This window comes from Elgaria multicarinata, chromosome 1, assembly GCF_023053635.1.
Source record: "Elgaria multicarinata webbii isolate HBS135686 ecotype San Diego chromosome 1, rElgMul1.1.pri, whole genome shotgun sequence".
NCBI lineage: Eukaryota > Metazoa > Chordata > Lepidosauria > Squamata > Anguidae > Elgaria > Elgaria multicarinata.
This window is the reverse complement of record NC_086171.1, coordinates 144,978,356-144,992,176: the sequence shown is the minus strand read 5'-3', so window position 1 is coordinate 144,992,176 and position 13,821 is coordinate 144,978,356. Positions and strand designations below refer to the sequence as shown.

General features: G+C 41.0%; 1 protein-coding gene across 2 annotated transcripts in view; it reads right to left on the bottom strand.

Moving 5' to 3' along the window:
- Positions 1–13,821, bottom strand: part of FYB2 (FYN binding protein 2) — a 40,300-nt gene that overhangs the window by 7,194 nt on the left and 19,285 nt on the right. For both annotated transcript variants that reach the window (XM_063138400.1, XM_063138408.1), the window contains exons 10-15: positions 9,604–9,736; positions 9,428–9,468; positions 5,923–5,992; positions 4,861–4,953; positions 3,239–3,267; positions 1,769–1,829 (exon numbers count right to left, since the gene is read on the bottom strand). In XM_063138400.1, coding sequence (XP_062994470.1) covers positions 1,769–1,829; positions 3,239–3,267; positions 4,861–4,953; positions 5,923–5,992; positions 9,428–9,468; positions 9,604–9,736 — 427 coding nt within the window. The remainder of the gene's footprint in view (positions 1–1,768; positions 1,830–3,238; positions 3,268–4,860; positions 4,954–5,922; positions 5,993–9,427; positions 9,469–9,603; positions 9,737–13,821) is intronic.

Genomic DNA, 13,821 nt, shown 5'->3' with positions numbered 1-13,821 from the left:
TGGCAGGGGCTCATGCGGCCCAGCTCGTTGGAGTGGACCACATGAGCAGGGGGGATGAGTGCTTGTGGGGCAGCCCCAGCTAAGCTCACCCATCCCTACCATCACTACATCTTGTGGTAGCAAATTCCACTGTTTAACTATGCACTTAAACCTCTTCCTGCCAGTAACTAAGCCTTTCAGTGTTTTAGAATGGGGGGGGGGATGTGCAAAAGCCAAGAAACCACCCAATAATCTGCAGACAGGGAAATGGGTGGGCATCACCCCCTGGGGACTCCCAGAGGGCTAGATTTGGCCGGGGAAGGGGGCTGTGGTTCTAAACCCACACCTTGCTTTCCATAATGAATGAAATTTTGCATGCAATTTTCTCCAATGCATGCATTTTTTTTATCAGAGAATTACATTGCAAAATTCAGAGACATGAGAAGCCCAAAGGATAATTGTGTTCCAATTCATGCAGTAGTTCAGGGGATACGAATTAGGTCAGACCTTATTAAAATACAAACCAAAAGAATTTCTCCCCCTAATTTGGACAAAGATTCAGGGGCGGCAGCAGCAGCCGCCTGGTGATTGTTTGCAACCACTTCTGGGTCAAGAGTCAGGTCTGCTCAGAGATTTCCAGAGACAGTAAAAGGAGCCGTGGACTTCAGCCACGCGGCTGACATGGGGAGGTTTGGTACAAGAGCTTCATTTGCAGAACCAAAATATCTGAAGAATGAAACATCTGAGTAAACGGAAAGAGAAAACCCAAGGGTGAAGCAAATTCCAATTCCAATTTGGGTCTCCCATATTGTAACAGCTACCTGCAAACCTGGAGAATTTGGGAGAAAGAGAGAAGATGAATTTTGGCTACATCACCCAGAAGAGCTGTTAGGTTTAATCCCCTGGGGTTGATGGAGGCTTACACACAGTCCCCATAGATAAAAGAACAGTGACTGAGGAAAAAATGGACACCTCATAGCAAGATGAGCTATGAAGACCCCAAACCAGCCATTTTGTTATCCTTAACCCATTGCCTTCCATTCAGTACTTTGCCCCATCCTAATGTCTTCCTTAAAATCCAGTCCACCTTTGATTTCCCCCTTTAATCACTCAACACCCATTTTTAGTAGATGGTTCAAAGGGTCTGCTGCCACCCTGTGGTGTGAGGTAGAAGCGCTCTATTCCCCAAGGGTTAGATTTCCCATCAGCATAGGAAAAACTCAGATGGATGTATTCAGGCTCTCTACAATTGCAACTGCACTGGAGCAGAAATCACAACAAAAACAGAGCCAAATTGGTATCTGTTGACACTGGGAGTGGGGATGGGGATTATAGGTATGGGAAACAGATGATAGAGGGTGTATAGTGTAAATGTATATTGATTTTATCACGGCCTCTCCAAAGTTTCTGTGAAATTGTAGTTGGGTGAGGTTACCCAGAATTCACATTTAGGAATCCCGAGCTCCCCTCATAGTAATACAGCTCTTGGTTCCCTTGCAAAAAGGGGGATACAGATCATTCTCATCTGCAGCACAAAATATGTCCGAAGAAGCATCCCAGGACTGCACCAGATCCTTCAAAGGAAATTCTAAGGCAGAAGACCTGGCTCAAAATTGAGCACTAGTATACAAGTCCTAATATGTCATTGTGTGTACATTAGCCAGTGTACTAGCAGATATAGTTTAAGAAAACATTATAAATTTAGATATCTGAAGAAATGACCTTAGTGTTGGCAAGAAAATGTGAGGGCATGAGAGATAAACACCTTTTATAACTATTATTCACCTACTTTGTATCATTTGGTTCTGTGTCCACTTCATCATACATCATGTTTTCCTGGGCCATAACATCTGCCAGAAAAAACACACAGTGAATTATTAATTATCATTTATAAAGCACCATGAGTTTCATAGGTGCTGTACAACAATTAAAAAATACAAGAAACAGACCCCACTTGAAAGCTTAGCTTACAATCTAACAGACACGACTCAAAACGGGGGAAAAAAAGAATGAGGAAAGAGGAAGAAAACAAACAAACTCAGGCACCAATCCTTAAATCTGCAAATTCATTAAATCTGCAAATTGGAAATTAAGTCTGTTTAAAATTCAAATCAATGCATTTCTAAGACCTCGGAAGCCTCTTTAGAATAGGTTTTGCCCCAAAAGGAGGAAACAACAGGGAGAAACTCAACTGTAAAACAGATAAATGATGGTCCTGCTGGCTGGGGATGAGAGAGATTGGAGTCTGAATGGCACCAAGCTGAGGGAAGGCTGATGGCCGATAACAAGAAATGCACCACCCCTGAAATCCATGGCAACTCTTCTTGTGGTAGCTCTATAGCACAGATGCAATTTACCTTTCTAAGAATTCTTTGCTGTGTAAGAGGGTGAACTTATAACCTTCCTTCCAAAGGAACAGAGCAGCCATCGTAAGCCTTAAAAGCGAGCAGTAGCGTTTGAAAATTACACACTATGATCTACCTTGTATGAAACAGCTCTGCAGATGTTCAGTGTATACAAAGGTAAATTAGGGTGCAACTCTAGGCAAGTTTAGACAGAAAGAAGTCCTACAGCTCCCAGCATGCTCCAGAGAGTCATGAAGACTGGGGCATGTTGGGTGTTGGAGAATCTTTTTTTCTGTCTAAACATGCATAGCATTGTGCCTAGTCCTACTGGACCAAAACCTGCTCTGGATTACACATACCTATAAATAATTATTAGGATGCAAGTTAGAGCCAGTATTTTAAACATCAGAGATTGTCATCTGACTATTATTTAAGTCAACCTTTAATAATAGTCTGGTCTTCCCAAAACAGCTTACAAAATTAAAAAAAATACAAAAACATAAAATCATATTAAATATAAACCATTTAAAAGAAATTTAATTAAATATAAATTTAAAACAGTAAATACCATTAAACCTTCATTTAATAGCCAGGTATTTTTTCAAAACACTTTATAAAGCAGATGGGGCCAACTGTATGTCTTTTGGGAGGGAATTCCATAGGGAAGGGGCCACCACAGGGAAAGCCCTATCTCTAGTGTTCACCAGCCTTACTGATCATGGTGGTGGGTCTGCAAGTTGGGCCTGCAAAGTGATCTCCAAGCACAGGCAGCTTCATAGGAAGCACAGGCTGTCCTTCATGACTTATCAATCCTTAAGCATCCTAGAGACCATCTAAGCATCCTAGAGACCATGCCCTCCCCGCAACATCCTTTCAAAAAGTAGACAATTTCACAAGTGGGTGAATAAGCTTACCTAGGTTTGGTACAGAACGAGAAAGGTTGCTAAAGAGGAAAGAACAAAACAAAAATGGTGCATTTCAACATGGTTCATAAATGGTAATATGGTTTACATCAACTACAGTAAAGGATGTTAAAGAGGATTTTGCACATGCATCCCTTTCCCATCACACACACGTTTTGGAAACTAAGGGCAACGAGAGTGAAGATTTTAAATTTGTTACCTAACCATACTCAGTATTGTCAATAGGGATAATTAACACCTAAAATAAATCAGTACCATAAGTAAAAAATAAAATAATAGTAATAATAATAATAACAACAACAACAAATTATTTCTTACCCGCCTCTCCATTCTGATCGAGGCAGGGAACAACAGTAAAGTATAGACAGAGAAGGAGGAAAGTTGCATCAAAATCCCATGCTTCCAATCTCAACTATTGCCAGCAGTGTATTTAAAACCCTAACGTAGCCATTTTCCCCATCACAGCTGACACCATTTTATAGCTTGCAGAAGGTACATATTAATTATTTTTATTTATAAAAGCTATGGAGATGTTCAGCCAGATAGAGGTGCTACTGATTAGAGCACCAGTAGGTGCTCCTAGGACCAGTAGAAGCAAAGAGGGAACAGAAGAGGGAACCCAACACTAGAACCTTATTCTTCATTCAGCTAATCACAGCATTCTACAGAAATAAGAAGTACTTCTGAAAAGCATGTAAGCACTGTTAAGCAGCTAAACATGAAACAACCATACAAGGAGTTCAGAATTCCTTTTGTAAATTGCACAAATGGCAAGTTGCATCATCAGAAGCTTCAGTTAAATAGAGTCTGCTGTGTTTGGTCCCAAAGAAATACAAAATAGATTTTAAAAAGTGGTCATCTTTGAGTATGGTATGCATTCAACATTATCAGCTTCCCACTCTCTCCAAATGCCAGAAGTAGGGGTCAGCACTTTCAGTACAGAGTCCCGTTATGTTCATGAAATTGGGTTTGCATATATGCCAGAGCAATGGCCAGTTTAATCAACTTGATGCTGGCCTTAATTCACATCATGGTTGATTATAATCATGTCATGTGGGGAGGACCCCTTCAATAATCAACCATGGAGTTATCTATTAGGATGTTTTTAGACTGTTTTAATCATGTATGCTATGTTTTTAATCAGTTTTTAATGTGTTTTATGTTCACTGTTGTTCCCCGCTTCGATCCAAGTGGAGAGGCAGGTAAGAAATATATTATTATTATTATTATTATTATTATTATTATTATTATTATTATTATTATTATTATTATACTCACCATTGACTATTGTGTTCTCTGAATGCAGCCTAATACTTTCCACCCAAAACAGATGGGATGGAGGTCAGTCCCCAATATGTACTACCACTTAGTCCATCCTGAAGTTTCATCCAATTATTCCATTACACCTCAATTTTTAGTGTGCCATTCCTATGTGAGAATTTTATAAAAGATGAAAAGACTTGGCCTTCACAATACTGTGATCTGCACTGTAATATCACAATGTTCCAAAACTTTTGCAGTTGGCTGAAGTGAACGAAGTCAGCTAGTGAATCAAGAGCAATTACTTTAAGTCAACCAACAGCTGCCCTTTATCCCCAAAATAAATTACATACCGGAAATTCTCTTTCAAGTGTGCATTTTTCATTTTGTATTTTCCTTTCTTGAAAAATTTTCCAAGTCCTTTTAGTTTTTCTACTTTGACATCACTAAGTAAAGAAAAAAAGATAAATCATCAAATTAAAAAGAGGAATGAAAAGTTATGTACATTCACCCTTTTATCATCATTTAAGAAAGTGAAGATTGCAGTAACATTAGGACTGGCAAAAGAAAAATCATTATGGCATTCAGCACCGCTAGGTATAATAATTACCACTAGCTTAGGAGATCTTTAAAAAGGATTAGACAAATCCATAAGTTCATAATTCTAGACAGAACATCCATGTTCAGATACAATTTTTGAGTACTTGAAGCAAGCAGGAAAAGTAAAATAATAATTAAATTTGTATTCTGCCTTTCCACCTAATGGTGCTCAAGGCGGTTGTCTATAAAAGAAAAGACAACCATCAAAACATAAAAAAAACCTGGTTGGTAAAACTGTAATATCTATCCAAATCATCAAAAAACCTGATGAGCAAACATATTTACAGAGTGCTTCCAGAAAGATGGCTCCTACTTCTAGCAATCAAAAGGAGGAAAAGCTGCACAGATGTTTTGTGGAAAGAAAAAGAAGGAAGCAGAAACAGGAAAAATGTAGGAAGGTTACATGGAAGATGACATTGTCTGGACACCCAGTGAAATTCTATTAATGAACCAAGGCTTATAAAACCAAACACAAGTCTAAATAAAAGTGTCTTTGCCTATTGGATGAAGGTCGCAGAGAAGAGATTAGATGGGCTTCCCTTGGCAAGGAATCCCATATTCCAGAGCTTGGGAACAGACATCAAGAAGGTCTTGGTTTAAGTTCAGCCTATGTGCTATCTCCATCTTGCTGTGGCTGTGAACTTCTCAGGAGGCATCTGACAGGCCATGGTGGGCTGCATACATACAGGCAGCCATTTTGGATACTGAATGTCCAGTGGCAGCTTGCCATGCTGTGAGGGTATGCAAGTGGAAACTCCAGGCACCGAGTCAATTAAAAAGCAACCTATTATGAAATAATGACAAGAGACACTCACTCTGACTTGGCTGAGTTATAACCTTCACTTTGAACATCTTCGTATGTTTCTTCATAAGTATCATCTGAAACTTAATGGACAAAAACAGTTATCTTTGCACCCAATGGTGTCATTCAATGGATACAAAGGTGTAATTCTGCTGACAGAATTGATTCCATTAGCAGAACCAGCACACCCTCAAAATCTATTTTGGAGGACTGGGAAATCCACTGGAGCAGATTTTTGGGTGGCACAGAGGACTGCAATGTGGGGAGGAGAAAGTCCCATTGCACTAGTGGATGTCTGTTAGCATGACATTAGATTTAACCCAATGCCAAGAATTTAAAGTTCTAGTAAAGAAAGTTAAACGCTAAGGGAAACTGCTTAGGGAAAGAACAATAACATTAGATATACCATAAAGCATTTATTGTGTTTCATCATTAACATGCCATAAGCATTTCTTTGGAGCAGCCAGAGAAACCCCTAATTTGTTTGGGTAATGATGGCCAAATTAAACCATTAACTAGACCTCTAAACTTCAAGAGATTTTAAAATGAAGATCATTTTAACCGGAGTGATGGGTTAATATGGAAGACACAGAATTTATTTACAGGTCAATGAACTGAACAGAAGGGTGGATGGAGCAAGCCATGAGAAATGGATGTTTACTCCTATATGATGTGAACCATCAACTGGGAGGGAGAGAAGTTGCTTTCTTTTTGTTAACAACCATCTCAAAAAAACACATTTCACTAAATAAACAACACAACAAACCCCCAGTGTGTGTGGAATACAAATGAGCACGGGCACATTTCCTACATAACAATGTATTACAACAATGCATTAACATTCTACAATGCTTTTGTAAAGTCTACGATGCACTGCACAGGATGCTGAAAAAGTTAAATCTTAAAGAGTCATAAACACAATCCTGAGTATATTTAACACTATTGTGTAAACTGATTAAACCGTTGCTTTTGTATTTATTTTATTACTCACTATATTTGTAACCTGCCTTTTCTCCAAAGAGTTCATGATGTCGTAAATTACCATCCTCCCCATGTTTATTTATTTATTTATTATTGCATTTATATCCCGCCATTTTCCCTCTAAGGAACCCAAGGCAGTATACATAATCCTCCTCCTCTCCACTTTATCCTCACAACAACAACCCTGTGAGGTAGGCTAGGCTGAGAGTCTGTGCCTGGCCCAAAGTCACCCAGTGCGTTTCCATGGCTGAGTGGGCACTAGAACTCAGATCTCTTGACTCCCAGTCTGACACTCTAGCCACTACACCACAACAATCCTGTGAACTAGGTTAGGATAGCAAGAAACTCAATGAGTTTCATGGCTGAGTGGGGATTTGAACCAGAGTCTCTCTGGTCCTAGTCTGACACTCTAATAAGAACAGGAATAGGAGTGAGCAAATTCTCACACACACACACACACACACACACACACACACACTCACTTATTTTTAAAGAGAAATATGTAAGAAAATGGTCAGATGTATTTCAAATTCACAACATCTTACTAATAGAAATACGCATATGTTTACTCCAAATAAACATAAGATGCCATTGGAAGGCCAACATGCACTAAATTATTTTATCTAGAAGCCCGTACAAGCTAAATGAGCTGTATCTATATGGTACTTGTGTTAAAAACACCAACTTGTTTTAATAAGCTTTGCTAATACTATATAGTCCATGTATTCCTCGATCAAACATCTATAAAATAACTGAACCAGAAGGGCAGATTAAAAACTATCACTACTCCTGCAATGAAACTTGAACATAAAATTGCATTAAAAACAGGGATGACCATGAGTTCAGCCATCGCATACGGAATTGCTACTATTAAGTATTATTGTGGGCAAATCTGTTCCTCATAAAAGGGTCATTTTTCCTTTGACAGTACAATGATAACCTCTGGAAGTGTGGTTGCTTCCAATAAAAGAGAGGCAGGCAAAGTATTCCTGCTCAGCCACAAAGCTTACAGGGTGACCTTGGGCAGAGTAACCTAACAGAATGAGGGGATGGGGTGAGGGAGAACTGTGTGTGCTACCCTGAGCTCCTTTGAGGAATAGTCGGATAAAAACCAAGCAAGAACAATAACAAATAAATAACTAAAGGAACAAATAAAGTCCTGTAAGATGGATGTACAAGGAGTCCTCAAGTCTCTGAAAAGAGGCATGGCTAGATTCAGAAAGAAGGTGAAGGGCCTAAAAGGGACCCCTGAGAACTTAGTGAGCATCTTATCAGAAAGATGTGGACATGCCTCAGCCTTTGAAGGCCTATCATAGCAACTCCATACAGGCTCTACAGCAGCCTGTCCCAACTTGGTGCCCTCCAGATGCATTGGGACTGCAACTGTAGCACTCAGCCAACATGGCCAATGGTCCAGATGTGTTGGATTGTAACTGCCACACTCACAGCCAGCATGACCAATGGTCCAGATGTGTTGGACTGCAAAGCTGGTTGGGAATGCTAAGCGGTGCAGTCCAACACATCTGGACAACACCAGGTTGGGGCAGGTATCTCTACAATTTCATTCCTTGAGGCATTTGTCCCGTTGCATAAGAAAACAGCCAAATAGCAAATCCCATTGAATGGATTGTTTATCAACCAGTGGGTTGTCAGGTTGCCACAATGTTGGACTAACAAAAGGTTCCTGAACAAGAAGATTGCTTGACAGAAGCATTTCATAAAAGTGTTTTTCAGGAAACCATCAGGGCCCTTGTCAGCTGTTATGAGGTAGCACCACAGGTAGCAAGATTCTCCCCTGACCTGCGCGCGCACAAACACACGTTAAATACGTTGGCATAAAGGCCTGCTTCTTCCCCATGTATGCTCAGTACAAACAAGTCTGAAGAGGGCTTATGTCACTAACTGTTACTTCAGCCATGGAAGTTAGAAAAGTACTACTACTAGCAGTAGTATCCCCACATTAGAGAAGGGGACCACGGCTGAAGCTGGAGTTGCTTCATGGCTGATCTAAGATTTGAACCAGGATGTCCAGTTCATGCTCTTATTTTATTTCTATTTATTTCCAACATTTATATACCACTCCACATCTAGACAGACTCCAGAGCGATGGAATCTTAGACACTGTATATTACATTCCACTCTCACTCACTCTATTACATCAGTTTTCAAGTGAGAGTGTAATTAAGTGTGTCAAAATGACGAGATCTTTAGCCAAAAATCCAAACAAGCTCAGGAGACCTCAAGTAGTACAAACACTGATAATAACAGAGTTACGCATACATTGGAAGTAAGTTTGTGAAAAGCTTGATTATGAAGATAATAATTCCAATCCAACTGGTCATCTAAAGCTGAGGGTATACACTTTAAGTAGACATGCCAACTTGGGGGTGCACTTTCCAGTGGTTTGGAAAACATAGAAAATTCATTGGGAGTTCAGCAGAATTTTGCAAGAATAAGACTAGCTTTGCCTTCATCTTTTCCACAGGCATGCAGTTGTTCCACTTTAAAAAAAACAATAATGTTACTTTCACACTTACAGTGGTCCAAAGTGAAAGAGCTGTAGGTCTCAGAGGCTTGACTGGAATACAAAATATTCAAAAGAGTCATTTCAAATATCTGCTTCAGTATTTAAAAAAAACCAGTTTCCATTATTCAAAAGCTTAGGTCTACACGTAGCAACTTTTTTTCCTTTTCTTTTCTGCAGAACACTCACAATTCTCTCTGTAGTCCTTCCACATCATCATACATTTCCTCCACAGGTTGCACTGATTTGGCAGCTCTTGGACCTAGACTTGCTTCCTCTTCATCTGTTTTTAAGGTTTCCAGGCATACATAACCATCTGAAACTGAAATAGAATTCCCCTTTACAAAGTCTCTTAAACCTGTACAAAGAGATGAAATGCCTGAACTGATTTAGGGTGCACTCCTATGCATGTTTTGACAGACAAGAAGACCTATAACTCCCAGCATGCCCCAGCCAGGCTGGGGCACGCTGGGAGTTGTAGGTCTTTTTTTTCCTGTCAAAGCATGCATAGGAGTGCATTCTTAAGCTCTGCTTTATGCTGAAGTCATGACACAGAATTCAGCAACGTGGAGGGAAAGCTCTCAGGAGGTCCCAGCTTCCCTGTGCATGCCTCCTCAAAAGCCATTGCACTGTCTACAGCCAGACAATGTTTTCAGTCATTCTATTGTCTTCCAGTGATCCAAAGCCAGACTGCTATTCCAAAAGCTACATTTACAGTGATCTCTTGAAAGCCAGTCTCAGCAGAACTCAGGACCGAACTAAACATTTTTCAAACCATGCAGAACAGAGCAATGCATGATTGGCTTATTTTTACTTCAATGTAGGCATGAGTGGCCCAAATGCAGACTGCGACCATGGCACTCTTGGGGGATGGGGTGGAGAGTGACGTAAGCTTCCTGCCTCCATTTTCATACTGAAATTCTACCGCACCCACACATATGGGGTGGGGGGTGTAGAGGAAGGGAAGAAATCTCCATTGGAATCAATGAAGACACAGGGGAGTGGAATTTCTGCAAGCAAATGGGGGTGGGAAGGTTAAACTTTCCTCTTCTGATGCACTATGGTCCCAATCTGAATTGGGGCCATGAATTGAGAATAAAACGGCCAGTATCATACTGCCCTTATACAAATCTATGGTGCGACCACACTTAGAATAATGTGTACAGTTCTGGTCAACACACCTAAAAAAGGGTATTATAGAGCTGGAAAAAGTGCAGAAAAGGGCAACTAAAATGATTAAGGGGCTGGAACATCTCCCCAGTGAGGGAAGGTTACATCAACTGGGATTGTTTAGCTTGGAAAAAAGAAGGCTAAGGGGAGACATGATAGAGGTGTACAAAATTATGCATGGTATGGAGAATGTGGATAGGGAGACATTTTTCCCCTCTCTCAAAACACTAGAACCTGGGGTCATCCCATGAAACTGATTGGTGGGAGATCCAAGACAAATAAAAGGAAGTACTTCTTCACACAATGCATAGTTAAATTATGGAACTCACTACCACAAGATGTAGTCATGGCCACCAATCTGGATAGCTTTAAAAGGGGATTGGAAGGCGAAGGCTATGGCTACTAGCCCTGATAGCTGTGTGCTATCTCCAGTATTCGAGGCAGAAACCCTGTGTGCACCAATTACTGGGGAACATGGATGGGAGGGTGTTGTTGCACCATGTCCTGGTTGTTGGTTCCTGGCTGATGGCTGGTCACCACTAACACTGTGCAAACAGAGTGCTGGACTAGATGGATCCTTGCTCTGATCCAGCATGGCACGTCTTATGTTCTTATGAGTAGGGGTGACAATTATGCATAGCCCAGGTATGCATGATTAAAGGTGCATTTTAAGTTAGCAGCATGCATACAACTGACTTACTAAAAGCTGAGTTGCGTTGCTTACCAGGGAGCAGCAGTCTGTGCACATGGGGCCTGGGGCAGATGAAAAAATGGTGCTGCCAGCGCGGGGGGAAAAGGTGCTGCTCAGAAGGACATCATCTCCCTCAATCAGAGCCTTGTTTGGCTCAGCGGAGCCAGGCCACAGTGTGAGTTTTCCCAGGGAGGCTTCACTCTGGTCTGCCTAGGGTAAGGGGAGCCTCATCACTGACTTCCCCACCCAACCACCTCTGTTAAAAACAATCTTGTAGGCGGCTGTGAACTTCCCACATCCAGCGTGGCAGGAAAGGGTTTCACGCTAGAGGGCAGCACCATGGTGGACCCCTGACCCTGCCATCTACACCAATGGTGCTGGCAGTCAGGCCAGGAAGAAGAATCGGATGGCAGGCAGGCTGTCCGACGGCAGGATCCACGTCCTATGCCTCTGCCAATCCTATTTAGGCAAATTCAATGAAGTTGTGGCCATTTAATAACCCATCTAAATCTGTATGTCTGGTTTGTTCCTTCTATTTGCTGCACAGACCCAGGTAGATGCTGCACTGCACAAAGTAATGCAGCTGATGAACTGGGCACAAGTTGATTTCTCTCTTTTTCCATATCTCACCTCACCACTGCCAAGAGCGTTAGGCCCTCAGTAACATAAGGACATATTCTGAGCCCATACAAAATAAGTGAGAACTGACCTGGATAGCACCCACACAGTAAATTAAGTTTCTATGACAGACTATTCCCAAGGAGGTCAGGAGCAGCCCAAGCGGTGCAAATAAGCAAGTCTCAAGGAATGTTGTTTTCAATGCACTAGGTTTATCACCCTACCCAGTGCCTGTTTACCCTACCCTGTGCCTGTTTGCTTTCTATTCCCCTCCTTATTGTTTTATTATGATTTTATTAGAATGTAAGCCTATGCAGCAGGGTCTTGCTATTTACTGTTTTACTCCGTACAGCACCATGTACATTGATGGTGCTATATAAATAAATAATAATAATAAAGAGGCAGCTAGATAACCATCTGTCAGGTATGCTTTGGGTGGAATCCTGCATCGAGCGGGGGGTTGGGGGGGTTGGACTGAATGGCCTTATAGGCCCCTCCCAACTCTATGATTCTATGATTCTCTTCAAATGATGAAGCACGTATAGGTCTAGATTGCAGAAGTTGTTCAAAAGGGTGACTTTGGACAGGATCTCAAATAGTAGTAGCAACAAATATGTTTACCCTACACTGTACCTGTTTGCATTCTCTTCCCCTCCTTATTGTTTTTTTTTAATGATTTTATTAGAATGTAAGCCTATGCGGCAGGGTCTTGCTATTTACTGTTTTACTCTGTACAGCACCATGTACATTGATGGTGCTATATAAATAAATAAATAAATAATAATAATAATGATGGAAGATGTGGGGGTTGCACACAACACAGGCAAATTTATTCCCCCCTCCCCATGTGTGCAAGAAGACAGTTATCCGTTCCCAAGTTTTTGAAATGGAAGGGGTTGTTGTTCTCCAAAGATGTCTACTTTAAGCAAAGTATTGGAAGCCAGGATTCATATTGTCCCTTCAGGGAGGGGGGAACACACTCTGTATTCTATGCCTGCCTTGTCATATTGTTCTTTGCATTTACGAAGATTCCCATTCGGCCCCTGAGCATTCTAACCCTAACCACAAAGCCAACAAGCTCATTCCATTTTCTCTCTGCTATCATATAAATCCTGCTGAGGCAGACTAATGGCTTCGGTGGGAATCCCGAATGCATCTAAAGCTGAATTAGGCTTTTACACAGCAGTGTTTAGACTTGGAAGAGATGGAACAGCATGAAACGAGCCCAGTTTCCAGCTTGCAAGCACCGGGAGGCTCTTTTGTATGTGAAAGCAAAACAGGTGACATTAGCAAAGCTGTCAGAGGAGAGTCACAAACAGCCCACGTGTCATCAGGAAATTAAAGGAAGTACAGACTTTTGCCAATAAAATCCCCAAACCTGAAAGAAAAAGAGAGAGTGCTCACCCAGTGACAAGACAAGCTCAAATCTTTGCACAGCAGGCCTCTGGAAAAATTTAGAAAACAAAGTCTGGTTCTATTCTTAGCTGATCATTGAAACCTGACGGCTAAGATAACCAAATCTTTCATATTCTGGGTTCTTTTCAGACTGTTCTCACAATAGTTATTCTTATATGGCACTTTGGAGAGTTCTAAGTGCTTCACATGCATTAGCTAGCTAACTATGATCCTTACAACAACTCTTTAAGTCACTATTGTTATTCCCATATTGCAGATGGAAAGACTGACGCCAAGGATGAACAGAGTACTGAAGAGCACCAAGTGAGTTCCTGCTAGCGATGGCTTCGGTGTGAAATTCATTAAGTTCACATTTAAATGAGAACTTACCTAATTCATATTTTTGAACATGAAAATGAATTAGAATACAGTCTGCCACCCAAATCCACACATGCATACATTTATAAAACTGCATATGAAAATGTGTACCCAGGGAGGGGGGAGTACAAGAGAGGGGTGTTTTTTTTAAAAGT